The 17983-nt window shown below is 29.8% G+C and overlaps 2 protein-coding genes across 2 annotated transcripts in view; one reads left to right on the plus strand and one right to left on the minus strand.

Moving 5' to 3' along the window:
• The window catches only part of LOC100164751 (lachesin), a 99854-nt gene extending 94760 nt beyond the window's left edge, over window positions 1-5094 (minus strand). Inside the window, exon 1 of the mRNA XM_029489257.1 lies at window positions 4925-5094. Within this exon, the coding sequence (XP_029345117.1) occupies window positions 4925-4988 (64 nt within the window). The 5' untranslated portion in view covers window positions 4989-5094. The remainder of the gene's footprint in view (window positions 1-4924) is intronic.
• Window positions 5095-17412: 12318 nt separating this feature from the next.
• The window catches only part of LOC100569180 (protein tincar), an 80707-nt gene continuing 80136 nt past the window's right edge, over window positions 17413-17983 (plus strand). The window contains exon 1 of the mRNA XM_029490395.1: window positions 17413-17702. The gene's annotated coding sequence lies outside the window, so the exon portion shown is untranslated. The remainder of the gene's footprint in view (window positions 17703-17983) is intronic.

Below are 17983 nucleotides of genomic sequence, written 5' to 3' on the forward strand. Positions count from 1 at the left end.
ATATTATATGTGTAGGTAACTAATTATATTCTAATAATGATTATAATGAAATTTAGTTATGGACCATTCGGTAATTAAATACATAAAAATAATTGAATCATTTTGTTGGATTTCATCATTGATTCAACTATTAAAGTAGGTATTGAAGTACTTTTGTATTCATTATTTAATTTTGAATGTATATAAAGACAGTATATTTAGGCGGGAGTAGAATTTTTTGGCGGGCGTCAACTAAACCCAGTACTGAAAAAAATATTATAAAATTACAAATATAGTTCCAATCATGAAAAATGTATAAATACAAATTCAATTCATAAACAGTTATTTAATTAAGTTTACAAAAATGTAATACAGTTTTAAAATATTAAAATAAATATTTGCACACAAAGAACCTGAGTTATATTATATTAACATTTAGTTTTTTACAAATTTAATAAATGGAAAGTATATTTACTGCTGATATTTTACGGATTAAAAGGATTTACTATAGCATTTAAATTATAGATATAAAAAAATTATTAAATTTATAAATCACATCGTTAGTCTGAATTCCTCGCAATAGTGCTTGGAATCTCAAATATGCACTAATTGAATTTGTAATTAATTATATATAATATGTGTGTATATATTATAGTATACACTTAAGATTTAGTTATTAAATAATAAATATTTTTAAACACGTAATACCTAAATACTGTAGACAGCATTGAAATACGTTTTGTTTGATTTGCTTTTTACCGACATTTTGTCATATACAACAGTTGATTTGTTTGATGTGAAAATGTTTTAGAGCCGAATTTGTTTTTATGGTTATATTTCCTTTTTATACATATATAATGCTCGCTCTAGATACGAGTTGGTTATTAAGTCTTGTGATCGAAAAGTAGAATTCGATATCGCCCCTTCTGTACCCCTGAAAAAGGCACTTTCTCCCTTATCCCATATAATATGTATTAACTTTTAGAATTGAAAGTCGGTCCCATGACGTGTAATGTTGAGAGATGTTCGCCTTTGACGTACTGTTTTGACCCATTTGCGTATATAAACCCGTTTTACTTTTTGCTCCTCTCGCCCACACGTCCTCTCATCTCGCACCTCACTTCAATATACCGCCCACGCGATAGATGTCTTCCGTCGCCCCGTACCTATATATAATATAAAATGCATTTTCGATACACGTACATCACATGGCACAAACACGTTTCAATACAATTTCAATTTAATCTTTGATTACCTATTTATTTTTTTTTCGGCAGAAATAACTGCGCACACACGCACACACGGCAGTTTTTACATTGTGTTGTAGTTCGCCATATATATATATTGCGTGGTATAGCGTGCGCTGAACACATACCGTGACCGTTATTGGTTTGTTCGTATATATATTGTGTACCTACGTATATAATATATATATGTATTGAGGTACGTAGGTATATACCTCTACCAATATAAATATATAATTCGGGTAGGTGATTTGAATATTGACGGTCGGGGAAACGAGACCCGTTATGTTATAATATATTATAATAGGTATATCGAATTATAAGCGTGCGCGTATACAGGCAGGTACGTGTGTTGTTGCTGTGTTTTTTACGACTTCTCCAATCACGAGGGTTTTCTTTGGCCTGCGTTCCACATACGGTTAATTAATAATCCGCAAGTTCTTCTACAAGGGGAGGGAGGGGGTGGAACATCTCGGTGACTTAGATCCGACACAGCTCGCGATTAAGACGTAGAGGTCCGTTTGGATGGTATTATATATATATACGTTTTGGTGATAAAAATATGATTTATTTGATTTCGCGCACTCACAAGTCACAACGTCGAGACACTACGCATTTATAATATACACGAGAAAAAAGCCAGAGAAAATTTAAAGGGAAAAGCGATAATCAAATACGCGTACTAGCTATAGTGTGAGTAGGTAACTATTTATTAATCTGGCTAAATGTTATATAATATATTCAAAATTTTTCAATACTATAGTTATGCATATAACATATAGGTGCTATATATGACGTAAAAATTATATCATAGTTTTAAATTGACTGTAAAATATAGTATGTGGCTTGGTGTGGCGCAGTGCGTGCACTGAACCGCGGAAACGCACTGAGTATACGTAACGGCCGGCGTTGCTAGTTCCTGGATGGGTGACCACCCGGGATTTTTAGCAACGAATCCTTGCCACACATACTAAAAATGTGTTTTTAACCTTCCTCCCCCTACTAACAACCTACAAACAACTTAAAAACAGACAAAGAAGCTTTTGGCCTAAGTTGCCAGGCATAAGCTCAATTAAAAAAAAGAAAAATATAGTACACACATTTTGGTCGCGTGGACGTTATAATAAATAATAATGTAAAATATCTGCAATGATCTGATGGTGTGGACGCAGGTACAATACTTATATATTGCTGTCTTGCAGTCTTTTCAGTAAATTTTCCTATCGTAATCGGTAAGGACGGATGATTATCACTACATTATATTATAGGTTCGGTGTTGAGTTTCGTAAAAGCATTAAGTACGTACGCGGGTAATCCACAAGTTGTATTTGAAACAGCCGATAAATTCAACATAGTAATTTACCAAGAATGTTCACCACATTTTTCCATTCAGTAATGCATTTATTCAAATTCTTGTTTTGGGATTTCTTAGTATAATTTATTGATGACATAATTTTTAAACACTTAGATTTTCGGTACCATTTAACGAGAGTCCTGCGGCGTTAGCAACTTCTTTTTATCGAAGCTGTTTACTTGTAAATTGTTAATTCCTAATACGATTTTTCAAAAAAATTGTATGTATCCAAATCGAAATATGAACGAATTGTCTGTGAGTTATTTAACTTTGTGTACTAAGGATACAAGTTTAGATACGGGCATTCGTTGTTTATGGGGACTATGATTATTTAAAAATGATAGCAACAATTAATTAACATTTTATATTTTATAAAAGTTGTCTAAGCATAAAAGTACTATATTAAAACTATTCTATAGGTTTGAAAAACATTTATAAGGACTATTGTCCTTAGTAAAATATACATTTTAATAACTCAGAAACTACTCTTTAGTTAAAAATATTTAAATCTAGATAATATACGAAAATTTTTATAAAAACTCATCCAGGTACCTACCTACTAGAAAAAAATATTGGTTCACATTTAAAAAAAATATGGTTGTATCACCACAAAAAATTGGTTAAATGGTATAGAAATTAAAAATCCAATGCTGGGTTGCATAAACAATTTATTAAATTTAATGGTTCACTAAAAATGTAATGGACCAATGATAGGCCACTAAATCTTATTAAAGGGACCATTAGCTCACTATTGATTCATTAAATGTTTTATGCAATCCGGCACAAGTATTTTAAAATATAATCCTTAAGTATGCCTAAAAATTCCCAATACCAGAATTAGTACAAATGTATTCTTAAACAAAAAATGGTGGTGAGTATCATACTATGTGATTCTGTTTACAAAATTATCGTCAAAAAGAGCCCTATAGTTTTGATTTCGTACGTCATAATAACAATAGTAGGTAATAATCGATTGGAAAAAGTCGCCCGTCTTATTAGAATGTCCGCGCTCCGTCGATCACTCAAGACTATCGTAAAAGAATAGTAAAGGCTAAACTATATTATATTATTGTATTGTACCTATTTAAATCACACACATATATATATAAATTATAGTACCTAATCATCCCGGAATCTAATATTCTCACTTATGCATTTACGTAAAATGTAATATGTATGATTTATGTACATACACATAATAATGTTATGTTTTGAACACAATATATGGATTGTTCTCCTGAAAATATAATATATATTATATAATTAAAATACCAATCAAAAATCATCTATTATATATTTATAACAGAGTTAATCAGAGAGAAGGGTGTTATGTCCCACAGAGGTAAATTGAGCATGATTTCAAGACTCGATTAATAAGTACATATTACAGATAATTACAGATATTTTATATCATTGCACCGAACCTATAACCATAAAATTACCTAATTGGTAATCACTATAATAAGTATATCAGTATATTATGCGTAGGTAACAGTCACCTCTGTTTAATGTTTAATCTTTACGATTATATTTTAGTGCCTACACATCTATTACGACCCCCCCCCCCTCCTCAATTCGTAATAATATTAATACAAAAAAAAATAAATACAATTTTAATATAATATGTATTATTTATAGTAATAATTATTATCAAATGTTATTATGTTAAATATTCATAGTGCTTATTTTAATTAATTTTCAAATTGCTATAAAATATTAGTAAAATAAATAATACTATTATTGATTGTTCATCGTGATTGTTGAATTAATTTAACTTATTTGTGTAGATATTAGTTAGTGATGAATTATTTAAGATAAAAACCAGTATTGGGGCAATAGCAGTAATGAATAAATAATTATATAGTCTCAATATCTATATGTTATGTATATACGGTCCACTGGTGCTAAATAAAAGTAATAAATTGACAAACAAATAACAATAAACTTTTAATCCCTGCGAGATTTGGTCCTACCCATCATTGCATAGTAGTTAAGCGTCAGGATGAATTTTTCCGTTTACCGTTTTAATACCTAAAATTAAACATGTATTATATTTTTTTGTATCATAAAAAATATTTAGAAACAATTTCGAAAATATTTTATTTTTAACATTCGTACAAACTAAAAATTAATTTTTAAATGTATCATTAAATAGTACAACAGACGTTAGTTATTTTTAGTGAAAATAGCAAAAATTTTAAAACTTTGGGCCAATAAGACCATCATCCCTAACCAATGTCCGATATACAAATATTATTATTATACAATATGTACATACATAGATTGGTAATATAATTACCATGGTTTAATATTGTGTTTTAAATGCATTTAATAATATTGTACTGACCTATAGCGTCGACGAGACCATGTACCCAGATCAGTGTACAAAGGCAGGTGCGCAACGTGCCCATCGCGGGACCGTAACTGACTTGCGGAATGCGTGGCGGCTGAATGACGAGCGGGAAAAGCTCGGTCGCACCGCCGGCCACGATTAACCGACACCGCCACCACCGCCAGCGACTCTGTCGCCGTGGAGACGATTCGAACGCCGCACGTGTATTAATTCCTCAAATTAAATTGTACAACGTCGCCTAATAGTTGAGACTAATTTATACTATTGTATTACCGCAGTACTCTAAATAGGTATATATAATATATATATATAAATAATTACAATTGCTTAGGTAATTTAATATAATAATTGGTAGGTATATTATAGGGGGATCTAAAATTTGTCGTCATCGACATCGTACATTACTCCCTACGTTGAGCACGGCTAATATGCTGAGTGTTAGTAATGGCAAATGTGTATGCAATATATATTATGCTGACGCGATGTTTAGCACGCGTCGTGTTAATGGCCGACCGGGACCGGGCCTGGCAGTCGATAGTTGTAATATTATGGTCGATGGATAATGGTCATAGTTGATGGTCGATGGTGGAAGTCGATGGGTGACAACGACCTGAAGAGAACCCGCGGACGACCAGCTCAACCCACATTGGATATCGGCACCCACGACACACCATGGCCCGACCATGGCTCAATGTTATGATTTATAAGTGTACCTAATACATGTTATTTGATGTTCGATATATTATAAGATTCGATGTTGTAGTAGTAATAATACATTAATATTTAATAACAGTCTACTGCAGATATATACATATATATATATATGTATATAGGTACGTTGAGTACTTTGCTTCACATAAGGTAACCTTGATCCCTAGTAATAATATTACACACCGAGGTCGAGTCTCCGAGACCTCGTTAATATAAACAGGACGACACCTAAGGAGTGATACGAATCGACAGGTGAAGAGGAGACGTTACAGTTGGTGGAGGCACCCGTCCCTAGAGACCCGATTTTTTTTTGAAATAATATTTTTTTCTCGAGAAAAAATTTCAAATGTAAGATACACCCCTTGTGTTGTGATATCATTGTTGTGTGTCATGCGAACCTTATGCGAAGTTATTGGCCTAATAATTCTTAATAGATGTCAAATTTTATAAACGAAATACTAATAATCAGATTATAATCTTTATAAAGTAAGAAAATCAAACGTATTATTTTTAAACGAACACTTTAATTCATAAATAAATGCAATAATTAGAACGACGCACAATAAGCATATTACGACAAATCGAGGAGAATAATTTGGGAGATTTTTTCGAAAATTCAAAATTTGGAAAAATACTTTTATCGGCTAAGGTAGTTAAAAATTGTGGTAGTAAGCACTTATAAGTAACGTGATGGACGTAATAGGTACTACTTATGCGTTACGTCCAATACAAATAATTATATAATTATTACTCCAGATGAGTAATTCAACCAATATATTTTATATGTAATTCACACTATTCCACGCGAGCTATATAATAAATTCACCACCATCGTTATTGCCCTAACTCCTAAGTCGAAACGATAATCACTGTCCATCACAGTGCCTAAAATTCACGAATTTTGCTACTACAGCACACGTAATATTCCACCCACCAAAATATTTTAAATAATAAACCTAGTATAGAAGTGTGTATAAATTAGAAGTTCTGTGTGCTTTTTAGCTTGCTATTGCGCTATTGCCTATTAGTATTTTTCACTGCATATAATAATATATTATAGTGTGTGCTACAGGTACTGCACACAATTTTAGGCCCTGGTTTCAGTGCCATGTTAACTTTCATTGGTACCTCTATTAATCATACATATTTAAACATTTCACGCCCTCTATAAAATGTTACAAGTTTTGCCTGGTCCCATCATATTGTTACAATCCACGTGACAACTTTTTAAATTAGATATAACGCATATCAGCAATTCGGCACTTTTCCCCGCCTAGACGGTCATCAAAGGTGACTGGTGACGCGTTTTTTTGATCGAAAATCTTTACTTCCGCGGTCGTTGAGTAAGTCTCCAACAAGTCGCTCTTATAGGACAAAATATTGATGGAGACCTATGCTATATGAAACAATGACACTACAATGTATAAATGACCGGTAACTTATAAGTTATATCATATTATTATATTATGTAATGTGTACCTACCCTCGGCGTTTACAAGCGTCCGAGGCCAACTCACGAGGATTTTTTTGTATTATTAGCACCATTATGGTGAACGTATTTATATATAAATGCAGAGTAGAAAGGCATACATATACAAGTTATGAGTACTTATGACGGAACTCTTGGTATTTTTAAATAGACTTCTCTAAAAATCAGAACACGCTAATTGTATGTTTATGTTAAATAATTTTGCTCATTAATAGTGTATAGATTGAAGATATTTATAAGAAAAAAATTATTTCGAGATGAATAGTAACAACACTGGATATTCAGATACACTTTTCTTATAAAACCTTCTGAATTATTCGATTATTTCTCCGGCTAATATCTATGTTAATGGCAATTGGATATTCTTCTAACATAGATATATTTTTTTGTAACTTTGTTGATAATATAAAACACATATTTAACTCAATTTAATTTGATAATATTCATTTTCCCAGTTTTAAATTTAATATACTATTAATTATTTTTTATATATTATATATATAATACCATTTCTATATCGTATATTAATACGATTTATACATTTTTTTATGTACAAAAGAATTTCCATTGTCATTAATCAATGATGCATACCTACTAATGCACTTTATACGTCATATTTTTATATTTATACCTATATTTATTATTTTTATATCAATGCCTTCAATTTGTATTATGTTACACAATTTTTGTAATGGAATTTTTTTTTCCATACAATATGTATATATGTGTAATTTATAACCTAATATTTTGTATTCTCTCAGTCCGAGTTTTATGCCATTCGGGTTTCTAGGTACCAAATGTCAATAAAAATTTTCATCCCGTTTTCAATCAACGTCTACAATTATTTATTGCCTCTTTATTTTTTATTCCTCCATCTCAAGACCTAGCAATAATAAAACATTAAGATATCAAAAAATAAAACCTACGATGCTTCGGTTCGTGATTATTGGGGACATAACCATTGAGAGTTAACCAATCCGCGTAGCGTCTCAGATAATAGTTGTTTTTTTATTATTAAAACAAATATTTATAATCACCAAAATCATGTCATCCTGAGTGAAGAAGGTCTTGTGACACTAATTTAAATATTTCAATTTAAGTTATTAATTGCCTACCCAACGTATAACGATGAAATACGATATCTATATACCATAGATTTTCTAAGGAAATTAATATATATTATGTAGAAATAATATAATGATATAATGATAATATTAACAGAAAATAGAGAGTGATAAATGATAACCACAAGAGTGACCATAATATGTAATGGAGTGTTGGAGAGGTGAACGTACCTATGTGTAAACAGACTAACAGAGTGAAATGAACCTGATGAGTGTAATACCCAATAACTTATAATGAGTAAAAGTGAGGAATGGACATTTTATGTCAGATTTCTTTTACAATATTCTTATATAATGTTCAATGTATTGGTTTTGTAAATATTCGTAGGTAAGTTAACATTTTAATTAAAAATTTGATAATTATTGGTACAAGGTACTTATTACTTATTAAATAACAATGAGTTTGGAAATTATTTAGAGTTGTAAGTTTATAACTTGTTCTTTTAATTAGATTTGTATTAACTAATAACCAATTGTAGGGTTTAATATTCAATTTGGTGTGTAGTTAGGTATATGTTATGGCCATTTATTGGCTCATGTAGGTGTGTATATATAGTACTATAATGTACGTGTTTAATCATCAGTCATCTGTATCTCATTATCAGTATATTAATAATATTTAAATGTCGAATTTAATATTGTAATATAATTATGATATATGGTTTTGCACAACATTTTCAAACTTTGAATAATTTCTGCACCAATAGTCAAATCCAATACCTACTGGGTAGGTTGGTACGGTTTAATGGTTTAATTAAATTTTAGGATATACAAGATTACATGAATATTCGTACGAAGTCTGTTCTACAATGTTATTATGTAATCTTGAATATTACCTTTATACTTTTAACTGAAAGAAACTGTGAATGTACAATGTACATACTTCATATTCAACGAGTATTTACACCACGAAAATCTCAACTATTTTAAGGAGTATGTATAAGTATTAAGTACTATATTGTATGCATTTCCCCTACCTTTAGTTTTGAAATAATTTTATGAAATTAAAATTTAGTTTCTTATTTATATTGAATAATTGAATATAAATCTTAAATTGTATAATTAATTATAACCTTTATGAAACCTAAATAAGTTATAATTTTGTTTTTATTCGCGGCATACCTTCATATATCTATTAAAACGAAAAATTGTGTATAAAAATGAAAAGCTAACGCGTGTCAAAATACATTGTTTGTATTATAGAGTACCATAACACTGTTGAGTAGATAACATAACTTTTTCAAGCGTCTGCTGAAGTATCAGAATAAACAAAATAATCCAAAGTGTAAAAATTCAATAAGATAAACAAAAGGCGAGATAAATATTTATGTATGTACGTACTGAACTAGAAAATTATATGTTCAAATAGCATTGTTATATATTGTTCAATTTATATTGTACGAAAAAAAAATTAAATAGTTTTATTTTATGATGTATAAAATGTTCAATTTGTGCTAACATTTTTTTATAAATGTTACTTATAACAATGAAAATACTAGAACATATTATTTTAATACAAACTTTTTCATAAGGTTATTTTATAGATATATTTAAAAATATCGAAAATACATACACAGATTTTGTTTTTAATATTCGTTTAAAGCAGTGGTCTTTAACCCGCGACCCACAGGCCGCGTCCTGCCCGCCTTTTCATAATGTCATAGCATGTAGCTTTTCTATTTCATTAAAATTATAACAGCTAAGTCATGGCTATCAAAAAAAAATAAAATAAAATATGCGATAAGATAAATTAAATTACCTGCCTAGGTATAAATGTTGGCTGTTGCATGTTAGTTCGTAATCGATCGTGATTGCCACTAAATCTAAGTCGAGTTTACTGATGGTGAGTTTATAAAAGAGTGCATGGAGACGGCCTCTGAAATTGTATATCCAGCACAAAAACAACTTTTTCCAAATTGAGTTTATCAGGAGTAACTGTAGCAAGGCGTATAGAAGATCTAGGAACTGATATTGAGAGTACCCTAAAATAACACATTTTTAAATGTATATAAATATTCGCTGGGCCTTGATGATTGTAAAGATTTGTCAGATACTGTTCAATTAGCAATTTTTGTTCGGGATATTGATTCTAATTGTAATATCACTGAATAATTAACCACAATTTTTCCAATGAAATAGGCACAGCAAAAAGTTGTGAGATTTTTAATGCATTAAAATCGACACTCAGCCGATTTTACATCAAATTAAATAACCTTTCTGAAGTATTATAACAGATGGATGGATTACATCAATGGTGGAAAAAATTAAGTTCTCGTAGTGCTAATTAAAAAATAAATGAATACATGTGGTGCTTTGCAACTGATTCAATACCACTGCATTATCCACCAACAAATGTATGTTCAAAATCTGATGGCATTTAAACTATTATGAAAGATGTTGTAAAAATAGTAAATTTTTTTTAATCAAGAGCATTGAATCATAGATAATTTAAATACTTTCTAATTGAAATAGACGCTGAACAAGGTGATGTAATCTATTTTACAGATATCCGTTGGCTCAGTAGAAGAAAAGTCTTGAAAAGGGTTTTTGATTGAAAAAACGAATTTTTTGAATTTGCGGCAACAAAGGAAAACAATTTGAACAACTTAATGATTCTGAATGAATGGAAAAACCATTCTGCCTATCTCACGGATACCTATTACATTGCACTTGAATGAGTTTAATTTACGCTTGCAACGTCAAATAAATGGAAATCCAACTAAAAAAATAACACAACTCAGTTACTGTGTATGTCAAAATACAATGTGACTTCAACGGAAAAATATGCAGAATTTCTGATTTATAACTTCAGTTTTATTAGAGAGGTTCTTAGATTTCAAAGCTAATGAAAAATGTTTCAATTTGTTTCCAATTCGATTTTCATTATCAGTTGAAGTTTTCCCAGAAAATATGCAAATGGAGATCATTGATTTACAGAACAGTAAAATATTAAAAGAAAAGTACATACACTACCCTATAACCTACACCACATCCAGTACCAATTTTAACTGGCCCTTGCTACATTTAAAATTACTTTATAAAAATATAAAATGTTAGGATTTTTCTGTATTTTATTTTACTATATTTATAAAATTATTAAAATCGGTGTAATATTTATCGTAGAACGTATAGATAAGAATTCTTATCTATTATTAAACTATTAAATGTCTTAATAATAGTGTATATTATATTATTTATAAGGGGCGTATAGTTTTTTTTCGATGTTCTCTAGCCCACTTTGCCCATCCCTGCTATAGGGTATACATCGTAAAAGAATTTATCTGTTTTAATAACTTATTTTAAAATTAATTCAGGTGGATGCTGTTTATGCAAGAAGTTCATATAGAAAATTATAAATCATCAATTTTTCATGAACAATTTATCCAGGGTTTTAAATTTTGATGAAATGTATTTTCTTAAAATAATTAATTTTTATAAGTTGGTTTATTGTAAAGAATACTCATAAATAATAGCCAATAGGCCCCCGAACAAAATAAGTGATAAATTAACCAATAATATAATACTAGTTATAGGTACTTATAATTTATAACCAATAACATATTAATTCGCAAACTATGGTATTGGTGAATAGGTAATTAATTATTGATTAATAATCGTTTCTAATCATTCATAACCAAACATGTTTAAGAAAACAATATTTTTCATAATTTCATTGAACTATTCCTATAAGAAAAATCAGAATTATTTTTAATTTATTGTACAGTAAAAGCTGTTTGAAAGACTTGCAGGGACGTTAATCGTCCTACCTCCTGATTTCCACCAATGGTTGGTTCATCGACTTTGATTCTTATAGGATTTTCCAAGATAGATGAATAATTTAATCAACTAAAAATAGAATATGCACTTACATATTAATAATATAATACCCATTAGCTAGTTTATTTTATATTAATTTTTGAATTGACACACCACAGACATTTTAACAAATAATAATCAACATGCATAATATTATATTAGCTTTCGGTATAAGTTCAAACCTTGATAACACAACGTCTCAACATAAAATAGAACACTTCAAACTCTAGCAATTTAATTTTTCTCGTTAAGCTGAATAGTGAATTTATTTCGTTCTCCTTTAACTTTGAGTTATTCAGTTACCACGGTATACGAATCGATCGCAACGAAAGCCCCTTCGAATAATTTGTATGCACTTTATTAAAAACTTAAATAATTTACGATTCTTTACTAACACAAGATATCAAATATATTATTATTAATTTATTTTATTGAGAAATTTAAAAAGAGAGACTATATAGTAGAGTGGGATAAATTATAATACATTAATTTAACTAACTAAAATAGTGTCACCGCTGATAATAATACTATAAGCAAAATACATTTTCTTTTTCATTGTTTTTCTTTTGAAAGTTAATTAACGTGATGACAGTGGTCTGTTCGGCAAGACTGTCAGTTAGTTTAACTTTAGTTCAATGTTCAATTTTAATTAGAATATCTCCATAAGACAATTAATGATCCTTATATTAGCTTTTATAGGTATAATAAGAAATAGGTATGATATATAGATACAAATCATTTATTCTGCGTAGGTTTTGGCGTTGATCTAGCATATTATTATTATAACATGTGTTACAATACTCAGACGTATAAATGTATAGTAATTATTTCTGTTTATATATTTCACAATATCAGTTAACTATCTTAACATTATGCTCAATTCTTGAACCGCAAAAATCGGCATCATACTTATGCAACTATAATATCTTATATGGTATTACAAACGGTACAAATGGTATTACAAACAAATTATTATTAAGCATAGGTATATTTACAATGTAATATAATAATAGTATAATTACCGCATATACGAGTACAACTATCTATACTTTATTATAGTTTTTATAATTGATTTGTTGTCCATACTCCATGTTATTGGTAGGTGATCTCATGTTGTTCTTAAACTGTTTATTTCTCGCATGAACAAAGATGCCTTTACTCTTTAGTTTTATTTCTCGCATGAACAAAGATGCCTTTACTCTTTAGTTTTATTACTAGGCATTTATTTTTAATTTAAATCAGATTAATGCTGATTTAAAAGTTAGATGTAATTTGGGTATATTTTACCAATTCATATCAATAAAATAAAGAAAATATAGGTAAAAAAATTGAACAATATAAAATAATACCATTTATGATATGTCTAAAATATACGTACTGTACATACTATGTATAACTACTAATATATCTGCTCGTATCATAATATAAATCATCGTAAAAAATGTATACATTTTTGTTATATGAATCTAAAGAAAATTGTTTTTGTATAGGTAATATATATTTTGCAAAAAGATTATAATCAACGATAATATAATATAGAAAGGTAGGTAGGTGTATCCAACATATGTAAAGAGATCAACTATCAAGAAAAATACACGTTTTATCTACAGGTAGCTACAAAAAGTATTTGACATTTTTATATGTATAGGTTCCATCATTTTTATGAAAGAACAATTTCAAAATAGTCTTTTATGTGATGTTCATAAAAAATTCACAGAATTGTATTTTTACCTCGTGGATTTAAGTAGTTATACTATATTATAAATAATTTATTATGAACCAATAAACCATACAACACGTACAAATATTCGTTTGGTAAGGTGTAAATCTTGAACTCAATATTTTCTAAATACCAAAATAATATTTATTTCGAATTGCTTGCATCAATTTTATTAATACATTATAGGTCATAAAGTTTGAGATATCTGGCATATGTATAATAGTTAATGCACTATATTATACTATAGTATCCCTGTTGTATCCCTACTGGCTTAAATTAAGTATTTAATGTTTTAATAAACTGAGACATAGACTATCATTAGATGGCAGTACTTATGCTTTATTATATTAAAAAAATATAATTTTAGTCAAAAATATTGTATCATAATACTATTACTTCAAATCATATAATATATTACTTTTTTGTTTCAAAAACGTTATTACTTTTTGACATGATTTATGTTTCTAAGTGTGTACTGTTAAAATAATCACTCTGTATAGTCACGAACAAACATCATACATACTTTGTTGTTGGTTTTGACTCAAATATGTAATGCATTTATACATATTATGAATAATTATTTTATGATATATAATACAAATACATAATAATGAACAATAATTTAAAAAAAAAATCGCGGGTAAGGATATGACTATTTTTATCACAAGCTATTTGGATGAAATATCAATGACCCTCGTTGCCGAACACGTGCTACTTCCGACCGGGAACTTAAATGTATACTGACGAGTGACGACCAATACGTATATTATATTATTCTTAAAGAATATCCACATTTAGTATTTTTTATAGTATAATACTATAATAATACTATATTAAAATATACCTACTCGTTGCGATTTTCCGGAAAATATAACACGTTACCTACTCTGTGACTTATGAAAAATATTAGAGATTAAAATATAACACTGTGTTATTTAATCTATGCCCTATGGTAATATTTAGTAGCCATTGGTTATAATTTAAAAGTACGATGTAATTTAAGTATTTAATAAATGCGTTAATTATGTATGTACATTTTCCTACTGATAATTATATTTTTTTTGCCTACCTCTACTTCGTTGGTGTGTTATGCTACACACTTTAAAAAACTACCTATAATGCCTAGCAAAAATGTTTACGGGTGTTTCCTGTCCTAATTAATAACAATTTATTAAGGGGCCTCGCTACTACCGTCATTTTTAACTGAAAAGACCTAAAGTATTGACAAAATTTAAGTTAGTTAACATTGTCCTATACTGATTCTGAACTCACCACAAAATTGTCTATAGATCCTACGAAGCACTTTGAAAAAATTAAATTTTATATTATTGTGAACTACATACTTATTGAAAACTTGAAAATATGAACTTTTTCGAATCATAATTAAAATAAAAATTAATATTAAAAACGGAAAATGTTTCGTACGATATACAGACATTTTTCTGCTGAATTTAAATATTTTTTCATAATAAAAATCAGACAACGTTAACTAACTTTAATTTTGTCATAACAAATGTATGTTTTTGTAAAATTCGTGTAGTGAAATTTATATGGTTTTCGAGTGTACGAATGCACAAGCAAGATATTAAGTATGAAACTTGGGTATATTATAATAATATTATGTCGATATACTCAACATGGTTTGTTATCTATTCTGCTTTACAATATTTCGAATCCATATTTAAAAATAATTGTTCCACGAAACGGACAATATCGGAACTTCGGTTTAAGTTTTGCTCGGACGAGGGATTATATATTTTTTACACGTACTCAGGACTCTGTAGAATAGTTATGGCCTAACCCACTCATTATTATTATTATTATTATTATTCCGGAATAATTTCTGTATCATATATTATTTGATATCGTTTTTTTATTTGTAAAGGTATAAATAATCGGAAATTGTTATAACAGAAGTTGAAAACTCGAATCGCTAACTCTAATCAGCTCGTATTATTGGTTTTGAGCTTAGGCTTTACCTCATCTGCTGCACTGCTCTTCAACGTGTTCGGGTCTCTTTTATTAAAAATAAATCTAATATTTGTTCAATATTTTATGAATGCGGTATAATATGTTAAATGACTCATGAATACAAAAAACACTGCAACTGCATACTACATTATAACAATTTAGTATATACCTATAATATATGTTATATTATTATCTACTATACAATATTAAACTAATTTTAATTTTAAAAAAAGTGCGTAAATGGAAGTCGCTCTGTTGTTCAGTAGTTTACAAGTGGGTCACTGTAATAGGTGGTGTTAAATTTGAATTCAATGATATAATATCATTGTATAAGAAAAACGATTCTGAGCGGAGACGGTTTGTCAGCCTAGGATATTTTATATTATATATTTATATTGTTATTACTAATACGGTAGCTGGTTAAGTTAAATTACTATTATTTCTTTATTATCATATTTATGTAATAATGTATAGAATAATATACTTTAGAAGTTACAAGTACCATCGAATAACATTATTAAAATATAACGCAAAACTAAAATCATTTTTCTTCGTTTAAACTTTAAATATCTAATTTTATCCAAATTTGAACATAAAATAACCGTAAAAAAACTGTCTTTATATTTTTTGCTTATAAAAAAATTGTGACTGTATTTTCAATATTTTTCAACTGTCATTGTAACAATATATTTGAAGCCTTCTATTAAGTTTTCAAGCTTATTGACCCTACGAATAACATTTTATTGACATTTATAGAAAAAAAAACTGAAAATGTCCGTAAACAACTCAAAAAAAGTCAAAATATTTTGAAAGTTTTTCGTGATAAAAAATGCCAATATAAATATTCAGTGAAAATTGCATGTACCTAACGGTCATTTATTTCAGAGAGTTACACCAAATAACAAAATCGTTTAAGTCGAAAACCAATTTTGGGAAAAAAATCCCGTTTTTCCTAAATTTTTTTGTTTTTGAAAACTACTGTCTACTAGGAATTTCAAATTCCCTACCAACTAGATTCATTTTTACATCGAACAAGATACTGAAGTTGAAAATCGAAGTACTATTTTGACTACTTTCGTGTACATAGACACAAAAAATAAAAATAAAAAAACACATCATTGTAAAATCAAATTACCAAATTATCAATTAACCTTTACGTTTTACCTTTTTATATTCCTAAAATAATATTGGAACAGCAATTATGATTGCTGTTTGATTTTATGAACAACGAGTTTTTCATATCTGATCCGACTTAGCCTAACCTCAGTTTATCTTTTAAGAGAACCACCAGTCGAGTTGTTTTTAGACAATCGTCACTGCAGATCATTCGTAGACATTGTTGTTTATTCGGCATGCTTGTCTGTGTTTACTCATAAGTCATATTATCCTGCAATGGGTATAATCTTGTAATAGGAAAAGCTCGGATGGCGTCAAACCGGCCGAGTTGCTCCACGGCGGTACGCGCGGTGCCCTCTGGCAGTATCCGGGGCTACGAGAAGAAAATAATAATAAGAAAATCCACTTGCGAAAATCGATCTTCCAGTCGAGACGTGTGGCGCTCTCTAGTCGCGGACCGCAGTCGCCGGTGGGCACCGATGGGTGGCGACGCCTCACCGTTCGGGGTCCGCCGCCGCCGACGGTGGACCAGCGTTCCAGCATTATGTTTAGTCGTGTCGTGCGTTTGTACCGGCATCGTCGTGGCTCGAGTCGACGTCGTTCGTGCGTATAATATTATAATATTGTCGTTACGCGTTTTTTACGTCCGGTGAGCACTATGGATCCGAAAGATTTACCGTGATACATACCTAGGTATTCGGTTCCAGACGGTTTATACCAACTGCTGCCAGGGATCATTCTCCGATCGAGTGGCATCCACCACAATTCACCATCGCACACCGAAACGGGTGGCCACCGACGAGTTCTCTTCCACCAGAAGTTTTGGTGAGATACCTACCTATGACACCTATTTATTAAATATTACTAAAACCTATGCCAGACACGTCTAGCCCACCTGTACGCGAAATCCTTTTATTTTTCCAGTAGGCATATTGCGACAGCGATTACAAGCCTACATTGTGTTCCTGAACCGGACGTGTCACTAATTATTATACCTACCCGCCCAAGAGCGCGGGTATGTCCCACGCGTTTCACCACAAACCACCCCGGTTTTGCGACGAAACTTTTTCGCTATATTTTATTCTCGCGGGACAAACATTAAACAT

Source organism: Acyrthosiphon pisum, chromosome A2, assembly GCF_005508785.2.
Source record: "Acyrthosiphon pisum isolate AL4f chromosome A2, pea_aphid_22Mar2018_4r6ur, whole genome shotgun sequence".
Lineage (NCBI taxonomy): Eukaryota > Metazoa > Arthropoda > Insecta > Hemiptera > Aphididae > Acyrthosiphon > Acyrthosiphon pisum.